General features: G+C 33.6%; 1 protein-coding gene across 1 annotated transcript; it reads right to left on the reverse strand.

Annotated features, from left to right (window-relative positions):
• Nucleotides 1–242: 242 nt before the first annotated feature.
• LOC125059672 (prolyl endopeptidase) lies at nt 243–16,632 on the reverse strand. Its single transcript, XM_047664197.1, has 16 exons — nt 16,472–16,632; nt 14,812–14,907; nt 13,198–13,421; nt 12,666–12,853; nt 9,797–9,879; nt 8,921–9,063; nt 7,395–7,554; nt 6,722–6,841; nt 5,873–5,953; nt 4,825–5,010; nt 3,596–3,709; nt 3,036–3,184; nt 2,437–2,649; nt 1,838–1,977; nt 850–1,040; nt 243–449 (listed from the first exon to the last, which is right to left on the reverse strand). The coding sequence occupies exons 1-16, from the start codon at nt 16,622–16,624 to the stop codon at nt 384–386; spliced, it is 2,307 nt and encodes a 768-aa protein (XP_047520153.1). The 5' UTR covers nt 16,625–16,632; the 3' UTR covers nt 243–383.
• Between the last annotated feature and the right edge of the window lie 1,690 nt (nt 16,633–18,322).

An 18,322-nucleotide genomic window follows, 5' to 3' on the forward strand; every position in this document is an offset into this window, starting at 1 on the left:
TTTGAGTGCGGGCCATAAAAAATATTTTTGAGCCTCAACTGTGATTTCTTAACCATTCTATAGCTCTGTTTTGGAAAATTCTGACTGATGCCCTAGTCACGGGCGAATGCGACTTTTGTGATCCGATATGACAGATAGATCTTAACTCATACTTTTTTCTTTTAGGTTTAGAAGATTGTTGTAGAAGTTTTTATAGGATTTGATAATTTTAAAAGAACAGTGAATAAATGAACATACACAAAAATAAAAAACAAAGTTTATTTATAAAAATAGGTAATGCGTAACAATATCACCAGTCAGTTAAAGACCCGAGGTAATCAATGGGTGCACGTTATTTACATAATACTATTGCAATCTCGTGGAATACTTTGTTTTTAATAGCTTCACTTCTCAAACTTCAGACCGAGCGTCAACGTCATGAAGCTCAGGATATCGGTGTGCTCCTCGATCTGGAAAAAAATATTTGAGATTGCATTGTGGAATTGGAATTTAAAAGGTTTTGGTGTATTTGTCTCTTGAGAAGGACTTTTAAAAATTAGTTTAATAAATGGTTTTCGTTATATGCAAGGGAACGAATTTTTTAATTACAGTTCCAGATTAGGATATGAATTATTATTATAAATTATGATGTCGTCACATATACAAAAATAGGAAACGTCACGACATTTTTAAAATTGATATAATTATATTTATAATATGTTTAAGATAAATAAATCTACTAAGATTAAGAAACTAAATACTGTACAAATGCAAAAATAATAAATATAACGAAGTGATTTCTTTCTTGACCTCTTTTATGGCAATAATAATAATGTCATGTTTGAAATGAAACTGTGAAGCATTACTTACAATTTTGGCGGTGGGTTTTCCTCCGCCGTGTCCGGCCTTAGTATCGATCCGGGCCAGGAGAGGTCTGCGCTGTAAGGTCCCGTTCACGGAGTGTTGTATCGCCGCGATGTACTTCAGCGAGTGCAGTGGAACCACGCGGTCATCGTGGTCTGCCGTCAGCACAAGGGTCGCGGGGTATTCCGCTCGACTCACTGGAAATATATATATATATATTTGAAGTAGTTCTTTGGCGCGTTAGGGAAAAAATTATGAGTAAATTTTTACGATGCGCGCGCACACCGTCACAAAAAACCGACACCCTGAAGTTAGCTATAGTCAACATTTTAGTTTTTTCTACAAACGTAGAATAAAATGTTTGAAAAGATTTTTATCTTGTTACACCAAAGAAGTATAACTTCTAACGCGTGTACGTGAGTACACACGTTTTTCTTATAAACAGAAATTCTTAACGATAATGTTGCCATTTCCAATTGGCCGAATTCTTTGTAGGTATTTTTGTGTACAATTTCTGTTGTGTACAAATGTTAATAAATAAAATATTTTCCCTTAATTGGGACAATAAGTTTCTATCTATTTATTTCGCCCTCAGCGTTACTTTATACACTTTTAGTAGTATACACTAATCTGAGAAGAAAGAGAACTGCCGTGGGATTTGAAGTCGCTGCAGTGTTACGTCATTATAGTTCGACAGCATTAATATGAACAAATTAAAAGTCACACATTTTGAAATAAAATAAATGACGCATTTCCTACACGTCATTTCTTTCCTATAAATGATAATACCAGTTCACATTACTGCCGGTTCTTTATTCGCACATACTATTAATATTATTATTATTATACCTTTAGCAATATTTTTTTTAATTTGTGGTTTGTTACTTTCAGTCAATAACTAAAATCGTCAATGCATTCTAATAATTAGAATTTTGAGAGAACATTACAAATTAACAGTCAGAGCTGCATAAATAAATAAATTAGAATATATTACCATTGTCAGGCGCCTGGATGTTGTGTAAGGGTGAGTACTTGAGTAAGTTGTCAAAGTGCGTCTTGTTGTCAGAACTGCCGTAGTCCGACACCCACGCGTGACCAATTGTGAATTTTTGGAAACGGAGCATGTCCAACACCCTGTAAATAGTTTAAATCATTTTATTTTATTTATATATATCAATCTCTAATAAAAAAAATAGGTACCAATACAGAAAAGTGCAAAAAATAGAGTAAATTTCATATTATAAATTTCAATATATTTTCATTTTTAATATTGTTAGTTGCCTTAAAATTATTGCATCTATATTAAATAAACAACGTTTTGACTATAAGGGTATTTATATAGCCACAATATAACATACATAATATGAACTGATAACCTCCTTATAAAATCGGCTAAAAAGAGACGAGTCTTTAAAAACCGACAACGCAATCGCAACTTTCTTAAGAATGGCTATAGGCGGTATCACTTAACACCGTTTTTTTATTAACCGACAAAAAAACCGGAGGAGGTTATCAATTTGACGTCATATGTTCTCATATTAACTATTAAAAGAAAGATAAGCCATTATCCGCCTCTTATATAAAAAAACTCACCCAACTTGGACGATAGCAGCTCCATACAGATCCGGTCGTTGGTTGATGCAGGCGGCAACCAAAAGACCGCCATTAGAGCCTCCTTGGGCAGTGGTCAAGGCGGGTTTCGTATACCCCATGGATTGGAGGTATTCAGCCGCAGCTTGGAAGTCATCGAACACGTTCTGTTTGTTCAACAGACGCCCTGCGTTGTGCCAACGTTCGCCGTATTCACTATAAATATATTTTATAAACTTGCTGTTCCTTTTTTGTGTGATTGCATGGTTGAGAAATGAGAAACAAAACAAAGAAAACATTTAATTTTTGCAATACTTGTGGGAAAAAAGCACGCAATTTTTGGAGATTATTTACCACCCCCATGTAACGCGCCGTTTTCTGTACCCAAGTATAGTAAAACGTTTCGTGACCATCTAGTGCCTCTTTATACCTAAAAGTCATCATTATGTGGTGTAAAGTACTGGAAAGGTAATAATTTAACGCTCCCCAATGTGGATGTCCATGGGCGGCGGTATCACTTAACATCAGATGAGCCTCCTGCCCATGGGTATGTATAAAAATCTTTCATAATTGATGTTTTAATTAAAATAAATAATACTAACCCGCCTCCCCGTATATTAGGTATAGCGAGGACGCCATTAAAATGCTGCATGAACACGAGACGCGTCACGCTAAAGCTCGGCTGCACGTTTATGTTGAAGCCTCCGTACCCGTAGACCAAGGCTGGGTTATTGCCATCTTGGGGTAAATTCTGAAAAAAAAAAAAAAATTCTCTTTGAGATAATTCAGCAGCGCTCCGAGGGCATATTTGGAACTAATGAACTAACGAAGCACATTATTATTAGAAATGAGTAAATTAGTAAATTATGCAAATTATGTATGGAAAATTATCGTGTCGACTTTCAATATTTTTTTATTTAATATTATTAAATATTGAGGGGGCAACGGGGGGTCTTATCGCTTTCGGGCAACCACTGATAAGATTTAAAAAAAATAAAATAAGGTGAGCGCAAGAAGTGCATAACTACATAAAATAGAATAGAGATGTAAAGGTAGATAGAGAAGGAGAAGTTCGTGCCTATTAAAATAAGTGCATCCGTAATAACTGTTGGGAATGGAATGAAGCTTTTTAAACATACAATATTTTACGTAAAAAACATACCTTTTTATGTACAATAAACATAGGAACTTTAGTGCCATCTTTACTCGAGTAGAAGACTTGTTTAGCCTCATATTGGGACGGATCGAATCCTTTCACGCTCACTTCTCTGAACACCTGGAAATACAACAGAAAATATGCAACATGGTAATACATACACATTTAAACCGCTTATTTTATTGTGATGAATTTAAGAATAGAGGCAATATGCTCAATACATAAAGCCGCATTTATATTTATCTGACGTGTTGTGTTGTGATGCTCTCTGTCGTGATGGCTACTGTTCACATTGATATGACGTGTTATGATGCATTATGACGGTTTTTTGTATCAGTTCCGTCTTGACTCCCAGAGAGTTCACACATTTGCAATGTTTTTTCAAGAATCATCCGATTCAGATTCAGATTTTGAAGAAGAGTTGGAATTATTGGCGTTGGCAACGCTTCTAACTAAACAAAGAAAAAGAAGAAGAAGAATGTTTTCTCCTATCTTTTCCCAAATAGCTGCTCTCATAACTTGATCTTTATATTCTTTACATTTTGCATTATAAATCACTTTAAATTGTCTTATGTATTCAATTAGTTGCTCTTCGTCCATTTCTGACGCGTAATAACACAACACTGGCGCGTGCACACTAGTCTGATGCGGTATGACGTCTCACGGCACCGCCCCCCGCACCTCACCCTTTCTGACGCGGACCGGGATCGCCTGTGACACGACACATCAGAAGCCGTCATAACACACCGCATTGAATAAATGTGAACGCTTCCATAGTAAATGTATGAAACTGATACCGTTCTGATGCATCACAACACAACACGTCAGATAAATGTAAATGCGGCTTAAGCCGCCTTAAATTGCCGCTATTGAGAGCCAAAAGGATTACTACGGAATTAGGTTGGAAGTGACTTTGATAGAATTTTGTACTAGAACCAGTGTCGCCGCCTAGCGTGTGTGTGTGGGGGGGGGGGGGACCATTTCAAATACGGCATATTATCGTTATTACCTATATAATGGATACCAAAACCCTGTTATGTTTTATAATTATTTTGATATAATTCTAGATGGCATAATATGTAATGGATTTTAAGAGAAACAGTTTATATTAGCTATGTAACTGCACTAAACAGTAGACAGTAAACAGAGATGTTTTTAACTAAATCGCGCTTATAGTAGCTTGAAAAGGACTTAAACTATATATTAAGAAAAATAATAAATAAAAAATCACTCACTGTTGGCGCATACGGCTGCTTCTTAAAATCGACATGATAGATGATACCGGGAGTCAAAAACGACATGAAGTGGTAGAAAATTTCGCTTTGCTCCTTCTTTCCAGAGAAGCCCACCACTGAGCCAACATCCAATTTGAATTCTTGGATCAGTTGGCCATCTTTCATATTATGTAGTTGAAGGACGCTCTGGAAAATTGTATCAAATTGTGACTATGTGCTTTTAATTCGAGAATATGTTCGCTATACACGAACACGCACGTATTCGTATACGTCAATACAATAATGGGACTTTGTATCATTTCAATTTCATTTTTTATACAATTTAAAGTTTATTAGAGGATAATTTCAAAATAATATTTGGGAACTACTTAGTTCCTAAAACGCCCACGGAGAGCGTTTTGTTAAGGCCTTCCATACAGAACTTTTTTAAAGTAAGTTTGACTTGACCACAACCTACTGGACTCAGGTTTGATAATATACTCTTTAAAAATGTCTCGAAGTGCCAAAAACTACCTTAATTATACAGAAAGTCTCTATAGTAAATTTCAAGAGTTGTTTGATAAATTATAGATTAATGGTAAAAAGGTAAACCAGTCTAACAAAAACAATCAGTGGCGCAACAACCACTTTAGGTCTAAGCCTCAGATGTCTGAATCTGTCTTATGATCATTTTTAAATCTAAAAAAAAGTGTGTGTGTACAAAGTACACATGTCAGAAGTGAAACTTCAGTGGCAAACTAATCTTGAAGTGTTGTTCATATTTATGCAAATCTAAAAGTTTAGATTTCCGATACTTAGTGGGACGGAAAAAGGAAGATATTATGTTAGGAATTTAATGAATTTAATTGTCATTAAAATATTAAGTGTCGAATAATAAATAATAAATGATGTGACGGTAAATTTTTTTCCAACGCCGATAAAGAAGTTTGACTTCAAAAAGGAACATGGCGCGTAACCGAAAAAATGTTACACTAAATTTTTTTCCAACCCCGATAAAGAAGTTTCACTTCAATAAATAATTATTTTATGCTAATGGATCAAAATTTACCTTAACATCCCTGACATAGTGAATGACCAGTTTGTCATTGTCCACGGCTGAAGCCCAGTCCAGTACATCAGTAGGGTGCTCCTAGAAAGTTGCAATTGTATGAATGATCATTACAGACATTTTTCCAGAAACATATACATAAAAGAGGGTTGCAGTGACACTTTTAAAGTAGTAATATCCAGTTTGTACAAAGTAATTAATTTAATTTTTGCCATTCCAAATAAATATAAATTACAAAACTCTGTGATAGTTAAGGGTGTAGCATATGGGCGTCTAACGTGTCATAGAGCGCACTGCTTCACGCACTACTTCCAAGTTATATGCGCGCGCACGTATACGCTCCGTTGGATAGTCTCAATCGGATACCGAATCGGAGACCAGTTTTTAAGTAACGTGCAAGTGCAATGGCAATAAAAAAAATGTAATTTAAATATATTATAACATAATAATACATAACTACAAATAAAAGGAAGAACGTAATGGTATCTCGCTGATGGCCTAAAGGGCCTTGACGGCTCAGCTTAAGCTGCTTTGCTGAGCTTAGCTCGGCCTAAATGGTCTTTTCCCGCGACTAGCGCAAGTACGTCTCCTGCGATACTCGGACCTCGGCTAGGCCGTCGCGGGTCAAAAGGCATCCGTATTTATAACGCGCAAACTAGAGCCCGACGCGGATATTAGCAACGGTACTGCAACACACATTTTATATTTAGAAAATATACTTCGAACTAGCAAGTAATTATTTTATTTAAGTGAACACGCAATCAAAAAAAACCATATTTATTTTAAAATGTCCATATTTAAAAAAAAAATGTTTTAGGTTTTACTATACCAATATTAAAAGTAACTTACAGGTATTAGGGTTTCCCACTTATCTTCAGCGGGATCATTGAGATCAATCTTGATCAGTCTGTAGTTCGGTGCGTTTTTGTTTGTACGGAAGATACACACAGAGCCTTCGTTTGAGACGTACTGGAAATTTTATAATCTATCTTTAGTAAACCCTTATAATAAATATATCAATACATTGAAATGAAACTTTAACCTCAGAAATAATAGGGAATGGTAGGTTTGGTTCGAAAAAGTCAATCTTGTTGAATTCTGTTAACTAAAGTTCTTATCTCTTTACAACACAACAGATACACAATTTGACAAAAAGAGACAAAAGAGTGAATTAGTTTTTTTAGAATAAGGGAGCGTTCAAGTATTACGTCACGCAATTTTTGAAGATTATTCATAAACCCCCCCCCCCCCCCCATGTAACGCGCCGTAACGTTTTCCAATAGTTTACTATTGGGTACAACGTTTAACGTTTCGTGAACACCCAGTGACTCTTTATACCTAAGAGCTACCATTATGCGGTGTAAGGTACTGGAAAGTCGAAAATAATATTAACAATAATGCGTAATTCAATCCCCGCCCCGCATCGTAACGTTTAACAAATAGACCCCCGCCCCCCCAAATTCGTTACGTAATACTTGAACTCAAACTCGTTATATATATCTTTATTGAAACAATTGAATACCTCATAATCCGCCTCAAAGTTATGTACAATCTGTGTGAGTGACAGCAGTCCATCGATTTCTGGATGTTTGTGCAAATCAGCGAAGAACAGGAGATTATCCCGGCAATCTCTTACGGGACTGACGAGGAGGTAACGCCCACAATCACTCACTTCAGCACCACTGGAAGGAAACACTTAACAGTTGACTAATAATTGAATAAGGGTTGGGGAAAGTAATTGAATTTCCCAGAACTATTCGGGAATTCACTGGAGTTCGCTCTATTGTTTTTGCTATTGTGTTAATTTTAATATTTTTCCAAAGAATTAAATAATAATTTCAATACATTAACTTCAATACATAACTTGCATTGTTTAATACAGCTTCTGATATTTGCAACAAAACCTCAATAAAAGAATATATAAAAGAAATAATATAGTTCCTACTGTAGAACATAGTCGCAAAAAATATGTATGTTATACGACATTAAAAGATCAAAAAAGAAAATACTAATAAAACAAGTAATTTTAGATACATTTTCTACATTTCAGTAACAATAAAAACATGCTAATTCTACTGAATACTACAAAAAGACACCTACGCACGATTATCTTCGTTCATATTCCGCGTATTTATGTCACTGTTAACGAGAAAAAAAACTGAGAAAATTTAAACAAAGACATTTCTAAAGATTACATTCATATGGAAAACTACATAATTTTAATATTGAAATATATATTTTTGGAGTTTACTTCTTAAGAATCGATTTTCATATATAAGGCGCCCGGTATGAGAAAAATGTGAGGAGTAAAATCTACTGATGAATGACCTCGTTACGTTTTTGGTGCGTACCTATATTTTAAAGGATTATGAACCTTCGTGCTATAAAGTTACGGTTTTAATTCATTTGTCTCTTTCCTCAGATACATTGATGCATATGGAATTGGACCTTAAGGTTTAATTTTGCGAAACGTCTAAAGCTTTATTATTTTCCCTTTCATATGGTATTAATCTTTTTTTCAGTTAAATTAACTCTTTTTGCGTATGTTTAGACAATCGTACTTAAGGAGTAAACTCCAGTCGTGCGTCGGAGCTGACACACACACAGTTTTTAATACTTGTTTAGTAGTGCAATTTGGGCGTTTGAGAACCAGATAAGTACATTAATATAAGAGTGTAACAATTGTCCAATACGAAAAACGGCAAAGAAAGAAGTGACAGTCGATGTCTGAGGTTTAGAACATACTCATTAGAACTTAGGTACAGCAACTGCACATTGCATTGCGTAACTCAAAAAGCCATTGTCACATAGAACGTGAAATTCATATGAATTTAATGAGATTGTATCGTGTAAAAACATATATTTGATTTCCTTACTTCCAACATTTAATTAGTTTCTACGAAAGTAATTCTTCTCAATGACGTGATATATGCACCAATAAATGTTGACCTACCTAATTACCAAGAACCATTTAAACGTGAATTATGAACCATTGTAACCATGGCAACAAGATCGAAATGTAAGGCACAAATTATAGTAAAAACTTACATCCTCCATAGCGGCTCTTCGGGGAATTCGACAACTATAACATCGCTTTCCTGCGGAGTGTTGAGTCGATGGTAGCACAACTTCTGATCTCTATTAACTTCTGTTTCTGAGCCGTCAGTCTTTCCTATTTGTTCTGGATAACGCTGCGAACGGAAAGTAGGAAATAATCTTTAAACCCATTATAAAACCTCTTTTCTATATTCGGTGGCTCTTACTATTCACTTTTTTATTAATTTACTAGCTGATCCGGCAAACGTGGTTTTGCCATGTATATTATTTCTAGGAAACATTTTTTTAGTTCAATAAAAATAACTATGTACAATAACAAAAATAGGGGTTGATCGTAGAGGGTTGAAAATTTAGGGTTGTATGTATTTTTTAATGCTGTATCAAATAAATAAAAATTAGCGGTGGACTACCCTTAACATTTAGGGGGATGAAAAATAGATGTCCGTTTCTCAGACATACCCAATATGCACACAAAATTTCATGAGAATCGGTCAAGCCGTTTTGGAGGAGTCTAACTACAAACACCGCGACACGAGAATGTTATATATTAGATTATATGATGATACAAGTCAGTCAGGCTCCTAAGTTTATATAATTGCCAATTAATAAATAGTACTTTAAATGTCCAAATAATTAGAACTACATACTGTGTAGATGTACGAAGTAAAAGAAAGAACTTTTGAATTCCTTCAATTTGGATATTTTAGCTAATGTAATATGTTTTTGGGTGTTCGAATTATATGGATAATTTATGGTCAAAAGAGTGCACCTATTCATAAGAAGCCGGCAACTTACTCGCGAACAGTCTGACAATGTGTGGACTAAACATCAGATAACCTATATAATTATCCATATTCCATAACTTACAGAATAAAACAATCCTTTGTGATCTTTCGTCCATGACATTGACGCGAATTTGACCTTCTTCAGTACTTCTGGATAATCCTCACCTATAGTTAAAATAAATAATTCGTTACGGGAAGAAATCATAAAACTATTATTTTTAAAGACAAACATTTCTAAAGATTACATTCATATAAAAAAAATGCTAAAAAGCAGGGGCGGCCGCAGAGCAGGCGGAAAATTAAAAAACTGCACAAATATAAGAGTCTTTCCTCCAACTTCGATGTTGTTCCCTTTGGAGTAGACTCTTGGGCCGTGGGGTTCAAGTGCACAGGCGCTTATTAAAGATTTAAATTGGCGCCTGGTAGATAGTACCGGTGACCCCAGAGCTGGTACTTTCCTGGCTCAAAGACTAAGTGTCGCAATACAGCGAGGAAATGCTGCCAGCGTTAAAGGTACACTGCCACAGGGACCAAACTTTTTAAATTTGTTTTGATTTTCTGTTTATTAATGTTTAATTATTAATTATTACTTTGTAGGTTAAGAAAATTGTAAATACTGTATACTTGTATAGATAACGTTCCGCTTAAATAAACAGAGTTGTATGAATTACGTAGTTAAGTTAGGCTTGCTAAAACCATTTCTAATCAAAATTAAAAAAAAAATGGCCTTGGTACAACAGCTTCCCATACTTTACAATAAATTATTGAACATTGTTGTGCGGTCGTTTATAAAAACATTAAATTTATTTATCGGTCTATTGTTTGTTCTGTCCATGTTTATGTATACTAAAAACATTTTTTAAAATATTTATCAACGGTATTGAAATTAAAATATTAATTAATTTAATTAAAATAAAAACTTGGTTTGTCTCTTGTTTACAATTTTTAACTAATCTTTTTTAAATAACAATTTCAGTATTCTAGATATAAACAAAGAGATAACTATTTTTAGTACAGTTTTGATAACATTGATTCCTGTTCCGGTAGGGAAATATACTTCAATATAATAACACAAGTGAGATAACAAGACTACGTTAGTCTTTAAATAAATCTTTTTAAATACACTTTAATAGCCACAACGTTTGCTGGTATAAATCGACTTCTTCGAAAAGCTAAGGCATTTTTTTTCGCTTAAGTATTACAAGCGAATCAATTATATAAATCGAGTTAAAACACGATAATTTAGTCGATCTCAACTCAATCATTTAATTAGAAGTAGTTATTTTCTTAGACCTAACTCAGGTTTTAGAGTAAATTTTTCCTGTGAGATCAAATTTTTCCTAGGAACGGAAAAACTGTGCAAGGTACATGCCTAGACAATAACTCGTTAAGATAATATTGCAATAGATAAAATTACGGCCACAGACCTTCATACAAGAAATACGATTGACGTAAGCAAAACCCGTTATCAGTTCTATAATTATATACATTTAATAGGAAATGAGAGTTGATTTTATTAGAGCGCTATGCGTTTTCTTCACGCATATTAATCATCAAATCAGTAGAACAATTAAATTAGTTAAGGTACAGTAACGCTGTTCTGCTAAACCTGTACCAAATGATTGAATTTAATATCAAGACTCAAGAAAGAGGACGTAGTGAAATGCTTAGGTGGATTAGCCATATAGAATGGTTGATTGAGAAGCAAATACAAGTAGGATATACAAGGCCGATGAAGGCGGGATGGTTAGGCCTTGTCGGACATACCTGGACCAAATCCACGAGGTACTGGAGAAGGGACAAGTTAAAAGAACCCATAACCAACGAGCATGAGAGAATGTCATGAGAGTGGGAAGTCAGGGAAGAGTGAATATATAAAACTAGCTGACCCGGCAAACGTTTGTTTTGCCATGTTTATTATTTCTAGGAAGCATTTTTTTAATTCAATAAAAATATCTGCGTATACAATAATAAAAAATAGGGGTTGTATGTATTTTTGTATGCTATAATATAGCATTATGATATTATCATAATTTTTTTTTTCTAAAAATAAAAACATTTTTTTGGGGTAGACACCCCTTATCACTTAGGGGTTTGAAAGATAGATAGTAGCCGATTCTCAGACTTACTGTATATGCATAAAAATTTTCATAAGAATTTCGGAGGAGTATGGGAACGAACATTGTGACACGAGAATTTTGTATACTAGATAAAAATTCTAACAAAGTCGTTTTCAATAAGTATCAAATAAAATGCAATCATCCTTAGCGATGATGTCGCAACTTGGAATTACGTAGTACGACAACTTGAATCGGTATTAAATTTACAGGGTAGGCTTGTTAGTTGCACAATTTAATACGTACGAAATTAAAATCTCATGACAATGAATTATTAAGAAAAATATATAAATAAGGAAGTTATTGATAAACATGGAACTTCTTGTTATTGTGTTTACGCTGTTAAAGAGTTCACAGCTCTTTAGATAAAATAGCGTAAGTCATGAATTGTTGGCACTTTAGAAAATATTTACTTGTTTTTCGAAACAATTATGCATTATGAATATGCGTAAAAGGAGTATTAAGAACACCCAGAACGCTAACGCCCGAACCCAATAACCTATCTCAATCCATAATCCACCATCTGAGATAATATCGATCCAAATGTTGTAACAAGTGTGCCAATAACCAATCTAAATCAAAAATCACCCACACTTTCACACCATCACACAGCACAGCCGCACTAGGTATTACGTATTTGAAATTTTCATTGATTTTTTTCCTTTCGTAAATATTTGAACCTTTTTGTATATATTATGAATTCCATCTTTGGCTATATGTTTAATATAATTGTTTTTGTTGTATACCTTATGGCAGCTGTATTTATACGAAATATAAAAATAGTATTATTACTCGGGAATCGAAGTCGTTCTAAGATCCAAATATCATAATTACCTGTAGCAACATCCTTAATATGTATCGTTATCCAATCAGAGCCACTAGCCGATAGGCCGTACGCGAAAGTGTTGCCATCTTCCGTGAAACGACTACCAGATAATGCCACTGTACCATCCTCAGATAGTTTATTGGGATCCAGGAATACCCTAGCTTCACCATCTAGGCTATCTTGTACGTATAGGACACTGAAAAATTAAAATATATTTAGAATATTATTACATATGTGTAATAATATTCAGACGTTTTTCACAGTAACACGAAATTTTAAATATATATTTTTACAAATAATTTCTACTACAATATGGGTGAAGGCAACCAGTGAAATATATTTGCAATGTTTGCGCTCAATTACTAATGATATTTGTAGGAAGGTACTACGAAAAGTAGGAAAGAACCTCGGTACTGTTATAAATGTTAAATAAAACAAATTAAAAACTAAAAGTGGGATATCTATAAGCAACGAAATCGATAACCCCACATATGTAACTACTTCAGAGCCTACATAGGACTATATCATTAGTGAACTTACTTCTGATTTTGAAGTCCTGTATTTTTATAGAAAAAGTACCGATCCCCTCTTCTAAAAGGGCACGAATATTTGGGGTAGTTCCATAGCTCTGTAAGCCGTTCGTTAATATCTTTTTTCACTGGACACGAATCCAGGAACGGGCGGGTTATATTATTTTCAGCCTCTATAAATGCTTTTGTGTCATCAGAGTCGGGGTCTTCCAGCCAACGGTAGGGATCTATTATCTATAAATTTAATAATTTATATCAGGCCCCATATTGTAAGTGTCAATCTGATACCTTTTTATTCATCTGTTGATGATATGAAAGGGGCATAGGTAATGAAAACGGTGTTCGTTTCGTTTGTTTGTGATTGGTCAATAGCACTTTAAGCGTATCACACGCGTAAGGTTTAATTTTTCAATAATTGTACAACGGCATACCATATTGTATTGCCTCAGATATTTAAGATAGAAAGCTTGTATGCTCTCCAAGTAACCTTAATGTTTCTAAAATGTTTGTCAAATTCTACTACTGGCTATTTAATGTTTAACCTAACACCTCAAAATTCACCTTTATAACATAATCATCGTATTTAAATATATAGACATCATAAACAAAATAACAATCACGACAATTTCGATAGAAATATCCTACGTAGTCGATTACGCGTACTTATAGTAGAATTACAAGTATGTACAATGGTGTAAGTTAGAGCAAGATTGATATTCCATTTAAGGTATTTCGTGTCGGCAATACACAATTTTCCTAGAGATTTTACCTTGCGGTAAATTGGAACGTGACTTAATCACCGAGCACGTCTCAAGTTGTCAAGTTTGTCATTGATTCTTTATTTATATGTTTTTATAAATTAAAAGTTGTATTAGTGATTATATTTGTTCAAATGACAGAAGTGACCGGTTTCACTGACAATTTTAACTAGTAACTTTCATCAGGATTCTTTCCTGGAACATTTGCGTTGAATGAAAGTTGCTTTCAGAAGTGGCTCATACAAAGTCATTTATTATTCTTCGCCTACCATATCAACTGAGGTATTGAAATCACACTCCAGCCTTCAGGGCTAACGGATTTGACTAAAACAGGTTAATATTGTATCTCATATTTGAATGGATCGATATCGAATTAAAATCGTTTGAACCAGTTTAATCAAAGATCTGTTCTAGTTTGGCAAAAACATATTAAGATTACAAAATATAAACACGACCTCTGAGAGACGCGATACAAGTGACCCGCTGAGATCTAATTAGCTAAGCCCTAATTGATAGTACTGTATCGTTTTAAATACGTACTTATTGTACTGGACTACATTAGAAACTAAAACATCGTATACTTGTTACGTGCTTTGTTTTGTTTTAGAAGACGTGCCAGAGCTTCTTTAACACTATCTATGGTTAATTAATGTATTATTAATATTAATGAATTATATAAACAATTAAAATAACTTTAGAATATATATATATATAGTAATTTACATTGTTATTTTGAGACTCGACTCAAAGTGTGCTATTGGAAATTATAACGAAATTTAACGTTTAAAATGTGTAAATTTATATGAAGATTCATGGGGAATTACCGCCCAAGTGTTTAATATAATAAGAAAACGAAGTAAAAATACCTTAGTTCCATGATAGTCATCAACCACTGTCTCATCCCTTCTCACCTCCGGGTAGACAAAACTCATGTTCTGTGTGGTTGACGATGCGCGAGCGCACTGTAAAAACGCAAACACTGATAGAACATATTCGGCACGCATTACTAACAAGTGGTGACCACTAACTGGCCGATACGGTACTGAAACCGTACTTTATATTCAAAGCAACGCTCAAGAACGGTGAAAAGCGCGATCTTTTGACATGCGCCAAATATAAACATAAGTGACAATTGAAAAAGGTCTTAATGGCCAGTAACTATGTATGGAAAGGTCAGTGGGTCTAAGAGAATATGTTCTGTAAAGGTGATTTTAGTACTGATTCCTGGCTTGCCCCAACCTTAATTAATTTTCTTCATTTATTATACTACTGTTAGTCTAGTGGCTAGGTGTTTGACTTAAATCTATGCACCTATAGAATTTTACAGAACACAACATCGTCTCTCATCAGATGAAGGAAAATATTGTAAGCAGATGCATTAGACAGCATATTGTATTAAACAGGCAAATCATCTGCTAAACAAATAAAAATTATACAGAAATCCGAGGCCAAGAATTGTTGTAGCAACACTGGTTTTTAATCTACTAGATGTGGCATGAATGTCATCATCATCATAAAAAGTTGTAATAGGGCAGGTAAGTAGGCAAACTTATGGGACACCTGTATATATTTTAAATCATTCCCACACAAAGTACCATTATTGTACATAAAAAATCCACTCCACACTATAGACGATAACTCATTATTTTAGCACTGCATACATTGAGTAAATCATTCATAACATTAAAATAAATTATTTGTTATTTCATTGTTTTTAATTATGCTTAAAATATAATTAGAAGTTTAATAACAACTACAGATTTAAAAATGTGTAACTAATAACAAGTTTTAATGAATATTCATAATCATTAATAATGACCTTATTCTAAAATCTAATAGTATGTTTAATTTTTTTATAAATAGTTGGACTTCTAAATAAAATACTATCTGAACTAAACACACCACAAGGCTGTCAGTGATGATTGAAGATTATTATTAATGGATAGTCTCCAATGAAAAATTTAATGAGGAATGAAGATAAAACTAAATACATTTAACAAACATTATATATATATATAATATACTTTATGTGTATGCTAAATATGACAATAATAGACATTAAACTATTATAAAATCAGGTATTTCACATAAAATGTCGCAAAGTAAAGTAACAAGAGAATGTGATAGATAAGGCTAATACTGATAAAAGTATTATGATGTTATGTAGTTTATTTGTAAATACATTAACATTAGTCACCAGTGTTTATTCCATATTTTGTTATTAACTAATTATATGCATTTAAAGAAAGAAACGATTTTGCACCTGTGCCGTCTTTACATTTATCGCTGTAACTTGCAGAGCAAGCACTACTGCGCTAGTAATTTCTTAAGATATTACCAATATCCATCGGTATTGGTTAAGATTAGCCCATTCCAAGTTGCAATTTCAAACTCTAACTGGACGCTTTTAATTTTGTAGGTACATTTGTACCGCCTATTCGATTAAAATCCGGTTAATGTAGCCTACATTAAAAGAATACAAAATGAAAAAATAATGTCGAAAATACGAGGTAAATATAACCTTACCAATAATTTTCCAGATAACGAATTTATATTGGAATTGTTCACTGTGCTATAAAAAGGACTTTGTTTTATTGTAAACACCGTAAGATTTGCAGAAAATCGGCGATGATTGGCAAAAAACCGCAGCACCGACATACAATTTGACAGTGTTGACATTTCTGCTTATGCAAAATGCAGATTATGCAGAATGGAGCTCACAGAATAAAAATATCATAATCAGAATAGACTATAGAATACTTGCTAGTTTATTTTAATTTATAGCTGAGCTTGATTGTCCAGTTAGAGACTAGCAATGTAATCCACTAAACACTATTGTTGAGTTTATCTACATCAAACAATAAATTCCTTAAAAACAAATGGTTAATTTAAGTACCGTTTACTTATTTCAAGTACAGTTGATTGACTGATAGACAAAACATCAATACTGCTGTGCTACGTCCGTAGGCGTAATAATACCTCTGTTCAAGCTCGATTTTTTGTTCATTAAGCGCAATTAATATGCTTTAAAGTCTCCTAAAAATAGTCATAGCATAATTCAAGACCTTCGACCCAGTGGAACGCGACAACTATTAAGATAGATAGTTTAAAACACAATTTTTTTTCAAACGACGCATTTATTTCTGTTTAGTTTTAAATTCGACCATATTTCGCCTACTTAATTTCTACAAAAATTCAAGCTTACTATTATAATATTATATTTAGCCATTTGAAGTAACGAATAGTTTGGCTTTGTTATGCGTTGTGCCCTTACCTTTGCATGTAAAAAAAATATTCCATAACTGGCCTTATTTGACATGAAGTATAAAAAAAAATCTAAAAGCATCCATACGGCCATATACCTACTGGTATCAAAAAATCGCGTGTGTATTTAAACATAATATGTACACTTAGTAAAAAAAACGACGGGTTGAACTCCGGGAGTGCCGGCAGATGTGAAAACTTGAATATTAACGTTGTGCATTTTTGATATTTTGGAATGGTTAGGGAATAATTTTTCACGAATTGCTTTAATTATCAATATAAAATTACTATCATCTATGAGGTATCAGGTAGAATACAATATTTATTTATTGCGCTATCGTACACAAACATGACAATTTATATTACATTAAATACGCCGCGCCAGCTGTCTCCTCTCCATCCGTCTTACGAATTTTCGATCAGGTCTCGTGTCCTGACGCGAGTTTAAATTTTTTTACCCATTCCAAAAATAGTGTACAACGCCGCTAAAGAAGTTTTTCACTTCAAAAATTCTGCATGTAAGAGTGAAAGAAAATGCAAGGGTTCTTCTGAAATAATGAAATAGGGATGTATATAATAAGGCACATTCAATATACTTTAATAATAAAAAACAATAAATATTACAAAATTATTTATTAACCTTAGTAAGGACCTACTACGAGCAACATAACCCGCCGTCCGTCGTAAGGCACTAGTCAAATAACGGACTCAATTTTGATTACAAAATATACAGAAATTATACAATAATTATAAATTAAAAAAAATTATAAATATGTTTAAGTATATTTTGGACTGGGCCATTTAGACGTTTATTTTGCTACGTCTCATGTAAAGCTGTCTGCGTTTTGCTGTGTTCAACAGGCAAATAAGATGAAACTTCAAAACCGTACCACGTTCCTCAAACATAAATTACTCACAAACTCTGAGAGAACGTACTTAAAACATAAACAACTTTTTTTCAAGTCAAAATATTATATAGGAGTAATTAATACTTTACAAAGTTCGGACGTAACTCTTTGAATATCTGAGCAAGTAAGTCAGTCTATTTATATTTAACTTTTCCATCTGTCAAATGCTTGTCCATCATACAATTTTGACAGCTGATGTGATAAA

This window comes from Pieris napi, chromosome 20, assembly GCF_905475465.1.
Source record: "Pieris napi chromosome 20, ilPieNapi1.2, whole genome shotgun sequence".
Classification (NCBI taxonomy): Eukaryota; Metazoa; Arthropoda; class Insecta; order Lepidoptera; family Pieridae; genus Pieris; species Pieris napi.

Excerpts from the sequence above, each read along its gene's own strand:
- LOC125059672 (XM_047664197.1), bottom strand. The coding sequence starts at position 16,624 with ATGTCAACACTGTCAAATTGTATGTCGGTGCTGCGGTTTTTTGCCAAT. Across the intron at positions 5,954-6,721 it reads AGTGGGAAACCCTAATACCT|GAGCACCCTACTGATGTACT; the intron begins GTAAGTTACTTT and ends GCAACTTTCTAG. Across the intron at positions 1,978-2,436 it reads GCTGCTATCGTCCAAGTTGG|GGTGTTGGACATGCTCCGTT; the intron begins GTGAGTTTTTTT and ends AACTATTTACAG.